The following is a 14,939-nucleotide window of genomic DNA, read 5'->3' on the forward strand; positions in this document are numbered from 1 at the left end:
ACAATAATGAACAAAACTGTTGGGAGCAACAATAATGCAAACAAAAACCCAACAAGTACTACTTTGGGTCTGATAAGAGCTCGACAGTTAAGAAGTGTTACCTTGAGGTAATGTTTGTGCCAAAGCCAATGCGGAAGCGAAGGGGAAAATCCGTGCACAGGCCTTCCAGAGCATTCAAGAACTAGTAATGGGCCAAGTGAAAGACAGGGCCAGCCCATGACAAGCCACAATGGGTTTTACTCTATCCTAAAGGTATAAGAAATCCATGTTTTCCTCACATCAGATTTGCATTTTTAAAGAATTACTGTTTTTGGAGGGGAGAAAGGATAGACATACCAATCAGAGTCCATATTGCAGATAGCAGCTTAGACACGTCTGAAAAGAGGTAAACAGGCAAAACTGACAGAGAATTAACTGATGGACTGAATAAGGCTAACAAAGAAAGGCTAACTCTACTCACAACTCCTGAATTCCTCCAACGAACTTCATTTTTTATTAGTGTGACCATTTGTATCAACTTGAATAATTCAATCCTATGAATCCTCGTGTACAAACTGAAAAATGGAGCAGGCTGTAGATATTTGCAAAATTTGTTCTCAAATTCTTAGTTTCATGTTGATTTTGAAGATGCTGATACATGTGATAAGACAAAACACCAACAGTTAAGAGGCAGTATACATCGCCCTACCTTTTAGAAACATTCTTAAAAAATATTAACTGTGATTTTTTAAAAGTCTGCACAATTTGAACCAATGCATCTCAAATCAAACTCGCAAAAACAGACTTAAAAAAACAGACCATTTCTCCTCCATGTCTTTTTCTTTTTTAAAGAATAGCATCTGAGCTAACTACTGTTGTCAATCTTTTTGTCCCCAAATCACCCCAGTACATAGTTGTATATTTTAGTTGTGGGTCCTTCCACTTGTGCAAAGTCTTTTTGAGAACGCAAAATCAATGCAATGCAACGCAAATCAGAACATCTAATTAATAAAATTAACAAACCAAAGTAATCTTGTTACATAAATTAACCCATTTATTATAGGCCCAGCAATGTTTCAAACGGCGGAGCTTCTACTGGTCTTTCAATTCCTTCAGTCTTCTGATGGCGGACTTTACTGTGACGGCAGAAGTGGTGCTGGAAACAAAAACACATTTGGTTCCAACATAATTCAAACAATGTTAACGTGTGAAACGGCAAATGAGTAAATCTGCCTTATTTTTACATTTCAATATTAATTTGGATGGCATCCCTTAAGAGTCACATCTTCAGGCTCTTGCAGAATTAGGCAATCTCATGCATCTCATTTCTCAAACAGAGCATAAAAAAATTAACAGGGAGGAATGGCTGCAAGAGGCTGACCTAAACCCATTAAAAGGGAATGGACAGACAGACTGAAAAAATAAACTATAAAATGGTACAACAAACGAGAGAGAATCAAGAAAATAATGTCTACAGCAGGAGAGCAGACTAAACTACATTTTGGAAAGACAGCTATCAAAATGAGCACAAGATCCAGGAACTGTCCCTCAAACACCCCCCCGCCCCCACGGAGGGCACGAGCGCGAATTCGTTTTCCTTTCGCGTCGGAGAGAGCACACTAGTCTTTATTTTCCCTTTTGCCCTCATGAAACCCCCACCCAAGGCGCTTACACGATCTTCATACTATCGCTTCACCATCTTCTGATGTTTTACACTGCTTCCGTTTTGAATTTAAATTAACCAAAATTAAGAACCTCAACTCTTCAAGCACACCAGCCACCCCTTCCACACACAGGGGCCAGCGTGCTGGAGGCAGGAGCGCGGACGCGGCCGGGGAAGAGCACCCGGGCCTCGGGGCCAGCGAGCGCCCAGGTCCGAGCCTCCTCTCCCAGGAACGGCTGGCCCCGAGGACCCCAGGGCCACCCCCAGCCCAGGCTCAGCTCGGCGTCACCGCGAGGCCTCGGGTTCCGTCCACGCTAGGAAGCTCCCCGGCTGTTTTCACACCGCAAGTCGAACGGGAGGGGTCACGACGACCCTAACGACTCTGCCAGACTCTAAACCACGTCATCCAGACTTTAACTGTTACCGCCCCAGCTTTGTTTCTATTCCCTCGATAACTGGAGACAAACCGGCGCCTCCAGCGTCCTGAGAAGACGAAGCACCCTTCCCCCGCGGCCCCGGGACTCACTTGTAGGTCCAGGCGCCGCCGGCCACCGTCTTCATGCAGGAGCCGCAGTGCCAGATGCCCACCGCACGCCGCTTCATCTTCGTCTGCAAAGGGCAAAGCGACTCCCCGCCACCGCACCAAAGCCTCTCGCCCCGCCGACCCCAGGCCAGGGACCACGCGGACCCCGCGCGCCCGCCGCCAGGCGCGGTCCCAGCCGGAAGTGTCGGCGCCCACCGCGCCGTCTTCAAGCCACGCACGTCGTGCAGAACTCGAGTCACCAACGTCTCCAGCACCTCCCGCCGGCCGCCGCCCCCCTGGGGACCCCGACACCGCCTCACCTTCCCGCAGAAGGAGCACGTGTACTTGGCGTGCTGGCTGATCTCAATCTTCTTCACCATCTTCCTCAGGGAGGCGCCATACCGCGTGCCGTACTTGCCGACGATCCCGACCTTCTTGGTGCGTTTGGCCTGTTCCGGGTGCGTTCACAGGAGACCCGGCTCTCAAGACCCGGGAACGGACACCCGCCGCCTCCCACACCGCTCCTCCGCCCGCCTGGCCCCCGCCTGCGACCAGACTCCCCCCAGCCCCTCCCGGTAAAACCGGCGCCCTGCGCGGGCCCGGGCTCCGAAGGCATCCTGTCAACCCGGCCGGATGGGCCAGAGCCCGCCAAGCCCCCCCGCCCCCGCCCCTCCTCCCCTCCGCCCCGCTCTGCGTCCGAGAGGAGCGGCGAGGGCACGGAGGCTGGGACAAGGCGGGCAAGCGGAGGCCAGCTGGGTTCAAAAAAATCAAGAAAAGGACAGATGCAAACGGATAGACATCTAGGCCTCACCGGGACCAACACTCACCATCCTGCCGTGAACTAGGTCCTAGCCCAAAGAGGAAGGGATGCAGTGCGCAGGCGCGGTTTTAGGCCGATGAGCGGAAGTGGCGAGCCGGAGGCTCAGCTAGGAACTGAGCTCTATGGTCCGGGGGTGTCCTTGCCCCCGCGGCCTCCTGGGAAATGTGGCAGGACGTCTGCCGGCCAGGGTTATCCTGATTTCGCAGTATAGCAGCAAATTGGAGTGAAAGCGCCTTCGCACACCCACTGTGTCCTACACACATCTCACAAAACCCCGCAAAGCGGGTACGATGTGCTCTATTTTACGGACAGGGAAAGGTTCAGATGTAACGTTGCTTAGGCCAGGGAGAGGAAGCTCAAACTACTGGATGAGCGTGGAAGAGAAGATCCGAGATTTGGGAGCCAAGGAAAACGTGGGGCTGTGTGGAAACTGGTAAAAGAAACCTTAACTAAGTTGGAGACGGGAAGGCCTGCAGGGGGAGCTCTCAGGCCCTGGCGCACACGGTCAATTACACCAAACAGGAAGAGAGAGACGCTCGCATCTTGGACGGGAAGTAAAACCACTTCGCTGCTGCAGGAGGATTTCTCTCCTGGCTCTGTAACCGCCCAATGAGAACCCGCTGCCGCCCTGCACTGCTACTTTCCCCCAATGGACATCCCTTTAGAACAGCCCCTCCCTACTCCCCTTTTCTCTTTTTCTCTATAAAGGCAGCTCCCCGGCTTTGTTTTCTGGATTTGCCTATGGTTTGCCATGCAGGCACGTCCGGAATTGCAATTCTTTTGGCTATTCCTGAATAAACTCATTTTGAGATAAAATAACAGGCAAATTTGCTTTTTCAATTGACAGTGGAAAAGCACTGGGATTACCTGGCCTTGTGTCCAATCAGAATTCTGGTAACAAGTGGCTTCAGTTCACGAAGTTTAGCGTTAACTAATGATTTTGTTTATGTCTCAAATGGTTTTGCACGTGTTCGTTTTACCTCACAGGTATACTAAAAGCACCTTGCAGACAGCTGCATACTTCCTACTTCCTAGGTTTACAATCTTTGGACCTTCATGAGTTGAGTACCATACTGGGAAAATCACTAGAGCTTTAAGGCAGTAGAAGTGGTATTAATAATAATGCCAGCTGGTGTTTGTTAAAAGGTAACAAATGGTAGGCACTGTTCTGAGTGTTTTACGTAGATGTTCTCATTTAATTTTCACTATGATCCTTTGAGATAGGAAAAATCAATATCTTATTATTAAGATAAAGAGAGGAGGTCTCATGTAACAGCAACAAAGGTCTGGGTTCAAAGCAGGGCTCTGCTACCTACCAGCTATGGGACCTCCAACAAGTCATTTTACTTTTCTCTATGTTGGTTTCCTCAGTTGTAAAATCTGGATAATTATAACACCTACCTCATGAAGTTGTTAAGAGACAATGAATTAAATGCATGAAAAACGTTTGCCACAGTACCTAGAATATAAACACTATACAGTTGTAACTATTACTATTGTTACTCCAAATGAAAAAAACCAAGGCTCAGAGAATTTAAGTACCTTGCCCAAGGTCACACAGCAATAGGTGGTGGAAACAGAACTCAAATTCAGGTCTGTCTGATCCTAAAGTCAGTTCTCTCTTTTTTTTGCTTAGGAAGATTGACCCTAAGCTAACATCCGTTGCCAGTCTTCTGCTTTCTGCTTGAGGAAGATTCGCCCTGAGCTAACATCTGTGCCAATCTTCCTCTATTTTGTATGTGGGTCACTGCCACAGCATGCCCACTGATGAGTGGTGTAGGTCCATGCCCGGGAACCAAACCCACTGAGCACACTGCTAAAGTCAGTTCTCTTAATTGTTGGCTTGTATCACTCCAAGTCATAATATTTAGTGCCCTGAAAAATCATAGCAGAAAATGTACTTGATTTGCAGTCTGGTCTCTGGCACTCGGTCCAGGCCAGACTCTGTGACTTCCTTGTGGTATGGCTTTGGGTTAGTCATAGTCCCTGCCTGGCCTGGAGAACCACCACCTCCCAGCAGTGACCATCTTTACAGTGAGGGGCTGGAGCGGCTGATTTCCATGATCCCATCCAGTTCGTATGTTCTGTGGTTTCAGGATGGGCTTCCAGACTTTGAGAGCTGCTGGGGCAGCTGGCTGACCAGGCAGTTTGTGTTGTCAGCATCCGGTAGATTTTTGTGGAACAAAAGAATTTCTCCCTTCACTCTCCCCAGTCTGTTACTCCAGCTCTGGCTGTGTAAACCCAAGGAGGAGAAAAAGCAAAATGTCTGCTTTTTGTGTTTGTGGTTGTGGGTAGTGGGAATATTTAAGATGATTTTTGTCTTTATACATTTCCTCTGATAATGAGCATGCATTTATTTTATAATCTGAAAAAATTACAATTAAAAACAACAGGGGCCGGCGCCCGGCCAAGTGGTTAAGTTCGCACGCTCCACTTCAGCGGCCCAGGGTTGCGCCGGTTCGGATCCTGGTGAGGATATGGCACAGCTCATTAGGCCATGTTGAAGCGGCATCCCACATGCCACAACTAGAAGGACCCACAACTAAAAATATACAACTAGGTACTGGGGGGATTTGGGGAGAAAAAGCATAAAAAAAAAAAAAGATTGGCAACAGTTGTTAGCTCAGGTGCCAATCTTTAGAAAACAGCAACAAACCCACTGGCAACAAGTACACTTAGCACCCAGATCTTGGTTTCTAATACCATTCTTCGATAAAAGGTACCAGGGCTTCAAGGACAAATGGCTGATGCTAGGACTGGGGGAGGAAATATACAAGATGAACCTGGAGCGTCTCGTAGTGCCAGAAAGTAAGGAAGTGCTCAAAAGGCAAAAAGACCCTATATTGATGGAGATATGTCAAAGGGACACGGGAGCCAACTGAAAGAACTCCCAAGAGACAGTTTGGAAAATTTTGATCAAAAAATAAAGTAGTATTGATTTATAGCCCCAAGTTAAAAATAAATACCCAAAATAGAAAACATAATAAATATAAATATAACCCAAAGTAGAAAATAAATAGGGTCCACGCTGATATAAATAAATGAAGGGGGGAGAAGTGGCAAATCTCTCTTGGAGAAGAATTCCAAATGATTTATGTGGATTCTCTGCCTTCCAGGATGGGGGGTTGACTCCCCACTTTTTAAGTGTGGGCTGTGTAGAGTGACTCCTTCCAAGAGCACATGGTGGAAAGAGGGGAAAAGAGTAACTTTAGAGTGGAGAAACTTGACAAATACTATCAAAGCCAGGTCAAGGACGCTATCAACAGTCGTGAGTCATGTAGACAGTATGTACCCTTCATGTGATGCAATGAAGGCAGCACTTCACTTTTATGATGCTCTCCCTCCCTCCCCCAAACCCACAACCCCAGTCTAATTATGAGAAAAAAATAAGACAAATTTCAATAGAGGGGCATCGTAGAAAATACTTGACCAGTGCTCCTCAAAACTGTCAAGATCATAAAAAAAAGGAAAGTCTGAGAAAATGTCACAGCCAAGAGGAGCCTAAGGAGAGATGATGACTAAGTCTACAATGGGACCCTGGAACAGAAAAAGACATTAGGTAAAACTAAGGAGCTGATAAACAAATGGCAAGCACTCGGATATATTGGAGTACATGAGGAAGCCATTTGGTATAAACCTAATTCGGCCTGACCTTGTTCTTCCAAATGGACCCAATGTGGCTGGTGAGCATGCACTGTACATCTGCTTTAAGCATTTGCTATGTCCCAAGGACAAGAAGAAATGCCCTTAAGATCAAGGTGCAACTTCCCTCACATTGGCATGTCCTTAAGGATAAGCTTCTCTCCCTAGGCTAGGAATTGATTGCTGTGCCCACCCGGCTCCAGACAGGAGAACTGCCACCTGCTATGTGAATAGCTGTGCTGTACCCGCTAGCCAATCTCCTGACTGCTGTAAAAGGGACATTCCAATCATACGTGATACATGCTCTTTGAGGGTATATAACCACTTTCTACACCCCCACTTCTTTGGTGCCCTTCCTTCCTTGGGGAAGGAAGACCGTAGGCTAGTCCTCAGATGTGGCTCATAAGAAACTCACTCCAATTTTGATTTAAAGATTGGTTATGGATTATTCGCGTCAACAAAGTTCTGAATAAACTATAGGTTTTAGTTAATAATGTATCCATATTGGTTCATTAATTAAAGTAAATATACCAAACTGATGTAAGATGTTAATGACAGGGGAATCTGGATGAGAGGGTATATGGAACTGTCTGTACTATCTCAACTTTTCTATAAATCTAAAACTTTTCTAAAAAATAAAGTCTATTTAAGAAAACAACCCAAGGTCACCACAAGTCAACCCGATGCGGGCAGGGCCACCTCGGCATCCCAGGACCGAGCACTGAGCCTGGCCTGTCAGTGGTAATGATACTTGTTGAATGGGAAATGCTACCTCGCATAGTTTAACGGTGATGATGGGTTGATAAAGGGTTTCATGTGTCTAGGCTTCTCTGCCCTATACGCTCAATCCACTTACGTTAGAACTACACAAGGCATTAGAGATAATCTAGCTCAAACTGGAACCTGAGGCCCAGGGAAGGCAAATGACTTGCCCAAGGTCGTATAGGCAATAAATGACTTCCAGAACAATGTTCTTTCTACTGTTTTCACAAGACTCAAGCTGTTTCCTCAGCTGCAAAATGAGTCTACTATACACCTTATAAGGTTCTTGGGAGGATGAAATAACTTTTATGAAGTGCCTAGTGGGCATTTCTAAATGATGGTTATCCTCATCGAGATGATGAAGATACCTGATTTCAGTGTCTCTTGATGCCTTTTCGATGCTATCTCCTCCTCTGCCACACAGCAGACCAGCTTTCTACTTTCCCTTAAAAATATGCCCATCCCTTGTGTCCTTAATTTCTTTAGCTTGGGCACGATGAGACTCTTATAGTCACGGCTACTGCAACCTGAGGCCCACTGAGGAGCAGGATGTACTCAAGGTCTCTCACTTCCACCACAGGCTCCATATACCCTCTGCCCCTTCAGGGTGAAGAATAGCGAGAGACCAAGGGAGCAAGTCCCTCCCTGCCAGAAGAGAAACACACTGCGTTGGGGACGATTTCTGGAAACCTCTTCACCAAAACTATGCCCTGCCTCCAGAAAACTACAAATTAAAACAAAAATGTATTCATATTGGTGCAAACGAATGGGACTGGTGGACGGAGTGTGGAGAACCAAGCACTTTAACGGTTCTCCTGCTCCAGTCCGCGTCTCTAGACCAAGCAGGAGTGGTGCTCACTTGCCTGGGGCAGGTGGGTAAGCGCAGCCAGCCTGGTGCTGGGGCAGCCCAGGCAGAGCCCCTGGGCTGGCTCTAGAGTCTAGTTCAGGTCATCATTTAGCCAATTTACCACCTCCCCTCCTCGCACCCTGCATACCCTCCTTCACCTCCGGCCTTTAGAGGGTCTGAGAGATGGAGAGCAAGAGAAGAGAGAATGCAGGAGTAAGAATGCAATAGTGTGGCTGAAAATGCGACTCTCCATAATAGGAGGAAATTGTTCATGTTCAGAGCAATTTTGTCAAAACGGAACAATTCTCTTTAAATAACAAGCTTGAGGGTGTACAAATAGAGCTCTCATGAAATCAGCTCTAAGTGGCTGCAGAGAATTGTGCGGCTCCTAAAGTCTCCATCTGTCTTATCTGTGGGCTGATAAACCTCCGTCCCCATCAGAGGACCATCAGGTGTAGCGATTGTTAACTGTAATGCGTACCCGTAAAAATCTCAGTAAAAATCTCTGTAATGCGTACCCGTAAAAATCTCAGTAAAAATCTCTGCTGAGTCACCCTTGCTCCTGGGGGCACTCAAAAATCACTTTTTCCCTTTAGAAAAACAAGTTAAAATCACTTCCAGAGAAGAGTTCTTTCAGCTGTTGAGTCAACCAGTTCTCTTGGGGGCACGTGGAACGTTTTATTCTCAAAAGAAATCTGAGGAGCAAGTATCCTCCCAAATTCATCTCATGCCGGAGACAGGAGGGTTTATCCTGGAGTCCCAGGCTCCATGTTGTTCCTTCATTTCAAGCCTAAAGAGCTCTGGCTTGCTCTTCACTAAAGTACCCAGAGGCCACAGACAGGGGCAAAGTCTGCACAGAACTGTCAAGAGGCCTGTGGGCCAAGCCCCGCAGGGAAGGGCTGACTCAGCAAGAGGGGCCAAGGCCTGCCAAGGCCACGCCCTGGACACCTAGAATCAGGTGTCTGAAATGGACTCAGCACAGGGATTCTTTCCTTCCTCTCTTCTCTCCACAAATTTACTTTAAATTCATTCTAGTTCTTGTTTTTTCAATGGACATTTCACGGAGCATTGACACAAGCAATACATCCATCAGGATGGGAGTTAGTGACTCTAAAAAGGAATAAGGTAGATCAGTATGAAACAATGACCAAATCTCTTATGTGAAATGAGTCATTTTCAGTAGGAAGAGCTTGACGCAATTTTTGTAAAAACAAATTCTACATATATTTACATATACTTGAATGCATAGGGAATAATTACCAATAGCTCCATCTTAAATTGTTTACATTAGTTAGCATTTCTAGGAAGTAGGGCTAGGAGTAGAAAGGATGAGACTGTACGACTTCCACTTTTTTACTTTTTCTAGATTAGTTAGTTTTTACATCAAATTTATAGTAGTGGAAAGAAGGCACTGCAGAGCAGTGGATGACGGGACAGTCTTTTCCATAAGTGGTGCTAAACTGACTGCATATTCATGTGGCAAAAAATTAACCTTGACCTTCCCTCACCCTATGTACAAAAATAAACTCCAGGTCGGTTGTATAGCTAAACATTAAAAGCACAACAATAAAGCTGCTAGAAGATATTATATTTATAACCTTGGGGTCATGGTTGTACCAGTGTTTGTTCTATAACGTTTTGTTAAGCTGTGAATTTATTTCATGAACTCTTTTCTGTATTATATTTCATCTCCAAAAGGGGGGGACTGTAAAAAAGAGGAAGAGCGTCTGGTGTTCAAGAAAATCTGTTGAATGGAATGCGGGAGGAACGTGGGCAGAGATTGTTGCAAAATCGAACAACTGTTGGCTGTGATAATACCCAAAGACTATGACTCATAGGCTTCTCGATCCTTTCTGCTATGATTAGGAATCCATTTCCTTCACTGAGACACCACAGGAAAACACAAAACCAAAATAAAGCACAGGTATGAGAGACAGCTCCAATAAACTCCCCTTAAACTTCCAAGCCATTTTTTACCTTGTAGTCCTGAACCTGGGAAGGACTAAGAGGATAGGGTAAAAAATAAGGTTGGACTTCTCTTTTATCCCCTTTGCAGTTTAAATTTCAGCTCAAAAGAACTTTAGAAAGCATCGAGGTTCTAAGAGACAAGAATGCACAGACAAGGCAACACCCCAGAGCAGGCAGTGTGGGGACCACATCTCTGGCTCTTTCTCAGCTCTCCCTCTGACCTAGAAAAAGACTCCTGGGAAGCCAAGAAGGAAAAGACGTGATTAATTCAAGCACAAGTGGATCAAGGCTAACAGGATCCCTTGCTGCCTCCTGGAGTCTTCCTGACGCCAGCCCTGGAGGCAGAAAGTAACCAAGGTCACTCAGGGAACAAGACTCCAGTTAATGACCCTGGACAAGGGAGGCAGAGACAGCTCCAGTGGGCCTGGGGGGCCTTCAGTCAAACCCTTTAAGGAGATAATTAGGGCAGGGACCAGAGTAGGATGAGATGGGCCCAGATTTTCTTCATCCCAATTGACATTTCCAGAAAACACAGTGGATGGGGTGTGGGGGGATTATCTAGACTGAGCTTCCAAATAAAGGAGGAAAAGGAGTTGGTGTGGAAATGCTTCCGTAAGCCCAAAGGTATTCACTCTCTCTGTAAATGAGTCCAAGAGCCTTTCACTGAATCACACAGAAATGGCTGGACGGCTCTCAAAAAATTTCAGGGTTACATTTCGGATGTCCTAATTTAAAATACACAGCCTACATGGTATAAATAAAATTTACTTGGGAGGACCTCAGGGACATCTCAGAGAGAGAGAGAGTTTTTCACCAGAGCAGCTGAAACTGAGGTTCAACCAGAGGCCAGATGGAGGCTCCACAGGACGTATCTGCTGAGGCCACAGAGGAACAGAGGTTCACGACCACCAAATCGCGAGGACCAAGGGCAAACCCTGCCCATGGCAGGCACTGGGCCGACACTCTGCAGCCCTGCACAGGCCACTCCGTGCTGCAGGCCACGAGGTGACCAGAGCAAGGATCCATTAACTCAACAATGGTCAGTACTCTCGTAAGCAACGCTGGGTAGCTGTGTGTCAAAATCACCACACAGTTCACTTTCACTTTTCAAGTGTACGCACTGTATCCTAGCCACGTCCTTGGAGTGGGGAGGAACTATTAACAGAAGTAGAGACCCTACCATCACGTTATCTAAGATATTAAGGAACTTGACTAGACACCAGTGGACCCCATAGCTTGAAAAGCTGCACCACGCAGTGAAGTTTGCACGTTCCACTTCAGCGGCCCAGGGTTCACCAGTTCAGATCCCAGGTACGGACCTACACACTGCTTGTCAAATCATGCTGAGGTGGCATCCCACATATAAAGTAGAAGATGGGCACAGATGTTAGCTCAGGGCCAGTCTTCCTCAGCAAAAAGAGGAGGACTGGCAGCAGATGTTAGCTCAGGGCTACTCTTCTTCAAAAAAAAAATCAAAGCTGCACCACCCTTCTCTGGATGCTCTGGGGGCTGAGTGAGCAGTGGGCAAGCGGCAGTGTCCCTGGATATGTCCACAGGCTCGTGGGAGAGGGCTCCTTAGCGTTTCTCCAGCCCGTGATGTCAGTACGCAGCACAGGGGCTGTGGATGGGCACCGGGGCGGGCGAGGAAGAAAACACTTCTTTCTGAAACTCTCTCAGGACCTCACTGTGACCCAAAAACCTTTCTGCTTCCTGGGCCTTAACTCATGCCAGAGATTTTTTTCCCCTAATGAAGTGACTATGTTGTTTCCATTAATGCAAGACTGCAAAAACCACAAGGGCAAAGTTTATGTAGAATTGTCAACATTTCTTTTTGTACAGGTTCTGTTCCCATTGGGCCACCTCCTAGAAGGCCACCCAGGGCACGAGTGACAGCGTCCTCCTCCATCTCTGCACAGCTCGCTGTGTCCATGGCAGATCACGAACCTCCAAGGGCAACAGCCATGACATGATGTAACTGGCTTTCCAGAGCACCCACTCATGAGGACTTAGGAAAGCTTCTTGGGTGAAACAGCAGCCACTGCTCTATGTTAATCACTGCTAGAGAAATATTGAAGTGCCCGTTTGGGGCAAAAGTATAGTAAAATTTAGATAGACCCAACACTTGTCCTCTAGAAGTTTCCACCAAGACTAGTCACTGTTAAAAGCAAACATGTCGAGCTGGTACAGCTACCAAAATTTAAAAAATAAAATAGAGAGCTGGGAGTGAGAGGGTATGAGACAACCTCAGGTGGCCCAAAGGAGAGCCCGACAAGTGCTCTGTCCCAGGCCATTGCCCTGGGTTTTCTCCAGATATCGTCACGTAGTTCTCATTTCAACAGGTGCTGAGGAAGCCAAAGGGGTAATTATCTGTGGAGATCTGGAGCCCAAGCAGAGCCTTCATGGCAGAACATGCCAGCAGGAAGCAGGCCCAGGTGCTGATCTCCACTCTCCTCAGAAAGACGAGAGAAGCAGCTGGAGCCCCTTAGACCCAGGCGCTCAGGCTGGACTTCCTGAAGAGCTCTGACCCTGTGGAGAAGCCAGCAGCAGCAGATCAGCACAGAGATTAACAGGAAGCACAGCAACCAAACGCCAGGTCTGACCGAGGAAGGCAGAAAGGTCAGCATCTTCCTCATTATTTCCCGAGGCTGGAGCCTTACAAGGGACATGGACCCACCCCGAGTCCAGACTGGCGGAGAGGTCAGTGAGCCTGGCCTCCCCTGGACAACGGCGAAGGGGCTGAGGCAGCTCCCAAAGATCCCTTCTCACAACTGGAGCTGTCTGGCAGCCCAGGAAAGAGGACTAAAAGGCACAAGAAAGTGGTCCATTCCAGGGTCGTCATGTTCTACTTTGTTGAGCAGAGAGCCAGCAGGGGCCTGCAGAGGCCAGCGCAGGCTGACAGCCAGGGCTGAGCCCCTCAGGAAGGGAGCCACGTAACACACTTGCTCACCGACCTGCCAGAGCACCAGCACACTACGCCTGCAGGTGGGCTCTGGGGGGCGGCCTGAGTGCAGGTCCTGCTCTGCCACTTCCCAGCAGAGACTCCACGTGTGCAACAAAAATCTAACTACCCTCCTCCAAGGTGGGGTTCACCGTGTCAGTACTTTGGAAGTGCTCAGCCCAGTGCCCAGCACCCAGGAAACAGCACTAAAGGGAAAACGTTCGAGTCTAACAAGCAAATCCACACAATACCACATGGGAACAGCTGGGCATCTTTCAGTGCTGCCAAGAAACTGGGCTAACTCTACCCTTCACTTAGGCCTGAGCCCGCTGTCTTCCTACAAGACCAATTAAAGCAGCAACTCCTTCCTTTTTGAAATACTTAAAAAAAATCCCTTTCCTGGACACCCATCTTGGTTTTCTTCCTCCTTTAATTTCCTGCTTGGTCTCCTTTCTCCTCTTCCCTACCCCAAACGTTGGAGTGTTGGGGGACAGTGAGATCTGCTTTCTTCCTGAAGCCACCAGGCGCCCGAGGCGCTCTCACCCAGCCCCAGGGCTGTTAACCACCACCTCTAGCTGGGGAGCGCAGAATCCACAGCTACAGGCCAAAGACTCGACATCCCACTGCCTACAGAACATCTCCACGTGGATCTTGCCACAGGGTGGGTTTGCTGGAAACACACTGAGATGGAGTCTGGGGTGCAAGGTGTTATTAGAGATCAAGGCCTGTGACAGGAAGCGGGAGGAAGCAGGGCTGAGGCACGACGCAGGCCTGAAAGAGCCTCAGACAACCCAGCAGGGAGTGGGGAGCTCTGCAGCAGACCCAAATGGCCCGGCCTTTATGCCCGCCTTGCTCAGTCACCGATGCAGGCTGCCCCAGGATGGGTGTGACCTTGGACAAAGTGGACTTCCGTGGACTGAGTCCAACCTGGAAGCTGTGGCCAGGCAGAGGCCATCTGCTTACTGCATCCCTGAAGCTAGGCAGCAAGTCCCTCCAGGGAGGGGGAGCTGGGCAGGGTGGCTCCAGGTCTGCCACAGGCCATCTACCAGCTATTCCAAACTCCTCAAGTATATAGCAAACCCCTCACTCACCCTGCCCCCAACCTATTCTTCCCCGTCTTCTTATCTCAGTTGATAGCACTACCACTTTGCTCAGGCAAAACCCTGGGTCTCAGGATTAACTCTTCTCTTCCTCAGATGCCCCACGGTCGATGCATCTGCAATTCCTTTCAGCTCTACCTTCGAAACAGACCCAGAATCTGACCATTTCTCACCTCCTTCACACTGATACTCAGCCCGGCCACCCCAGCATCTCCTCCAAGGTCGCTGCAATGTCTCCTCAGCCTCCTCCCCAGTCGTTCCCCCCGTCCATCCTTCTGGTCTATTTCCTACACACAAACTGGGTGATCCTTTGAAAACAAAATCAGATTGCCTCACACGCCTGCTCAAAACCAGTCAGTGGCTTCCATTCATGTTCCAAGTCAACACGGTCCCACTCCTGACCAGGACCTCGGGGCTCCACATCATCCTGCCCGTCTGCCTCTCGACGTCATCACCTAGCACTCCTCCCACCTCATACTTGGCTCCCTCATCACTCTCTACGCCTGGCTGTCCAGCACAGGAGCCACCAGCCACAAGTGGCCACCAAGCACTGGAAACGTGGCTAGTCCAGACTGAGATGTGCTGTTAGTGTCCAATAAACACTGGATTTTGAAGACTTAGTAGGAAAAAAAAAGAATGTAAAGTTTTTCAATAACTTTTTAACAGTAACAGTATGTTGAAATGACAATATTTTGAA

The 14,939-nt window shown here is 48.0% G+C and overlaps 1 protein-coding gene across 2 annotated transcripts; it reads right to left on the reverse strand.

Annotated features, from left to right (window-relative positions):
• Positions 1-1,010: 1,010 nt before the first annotated feature.
• Positions 1,011-3,110, reverse strand: RPL37A (ribosomal protein L37a). 2 transcript variants are annotated; one of them, XM_046643696.1, is made up of 4 exons: positions 2,993-3,104; positions 2,486-2,614; positions 2,169-2,251; positions 1,011-1,135 (listed from the first exon to the last, which is right to left on the reverse strand). In XM_046643696.1, exons 1-4 carry the CDS (start codon positions 2,993-2,995, stop codon positions 1,072-1,074), a joined length of 279 nt encoding a protein of 92 aa, XP_046499652.1. In that variant the 5' UTR covers positions 2,996-3,104; the 3' UTR covers positions 1,011-1,071. The 2 variants fall into 2 exon arrangements, with proteins under 2 accessions (XP_046499652.1, XP_046499653.1); XM_046643697.1 differs by lacking the exon at positions 2,169-2,251 and having other exon boundaries at positions 2,993-3,110.
• Between the last annotated feature and the right edge of the window lie 11,829 nt (positions 3,111-14,939).

The sequence above is a fragment of the Equus quagga genome, chromosome 17 (assembly GCF_021613505.1).
Source record: "Equus quagga isolate Etosha38 chromosome 17, UCLA_HA_Equagga_1.0, whole genome shotgun sequence".
Taxonomy (NCBI): domain Eukaryota; kingdom Metazoa; phylum Chordata; class Mammalia; order Perissodactyla; family Equidae; genus Equus; species Equus quagga.

Bases quoted from the DNA above. Each gene is read 5' to 3' on its own strand.
- RPL37A (XM_046643696.1), bottom strand. The intron at 2,252-2,485 runs GTGAGGCGGTGT...TGCCCTTTGCAG, and splicing joins CGTGCTCCTTCTGCGGGAAG to ACGAAGATGAAGCGGCGTGC. The intron at 1,136-2,168 runs GTGAGTCCCGGG...TTTTGTTTCCAG, and splicing joins GGCGGCGCCTGGACCTACAA to CACCACTTCTGCCGTCACAG.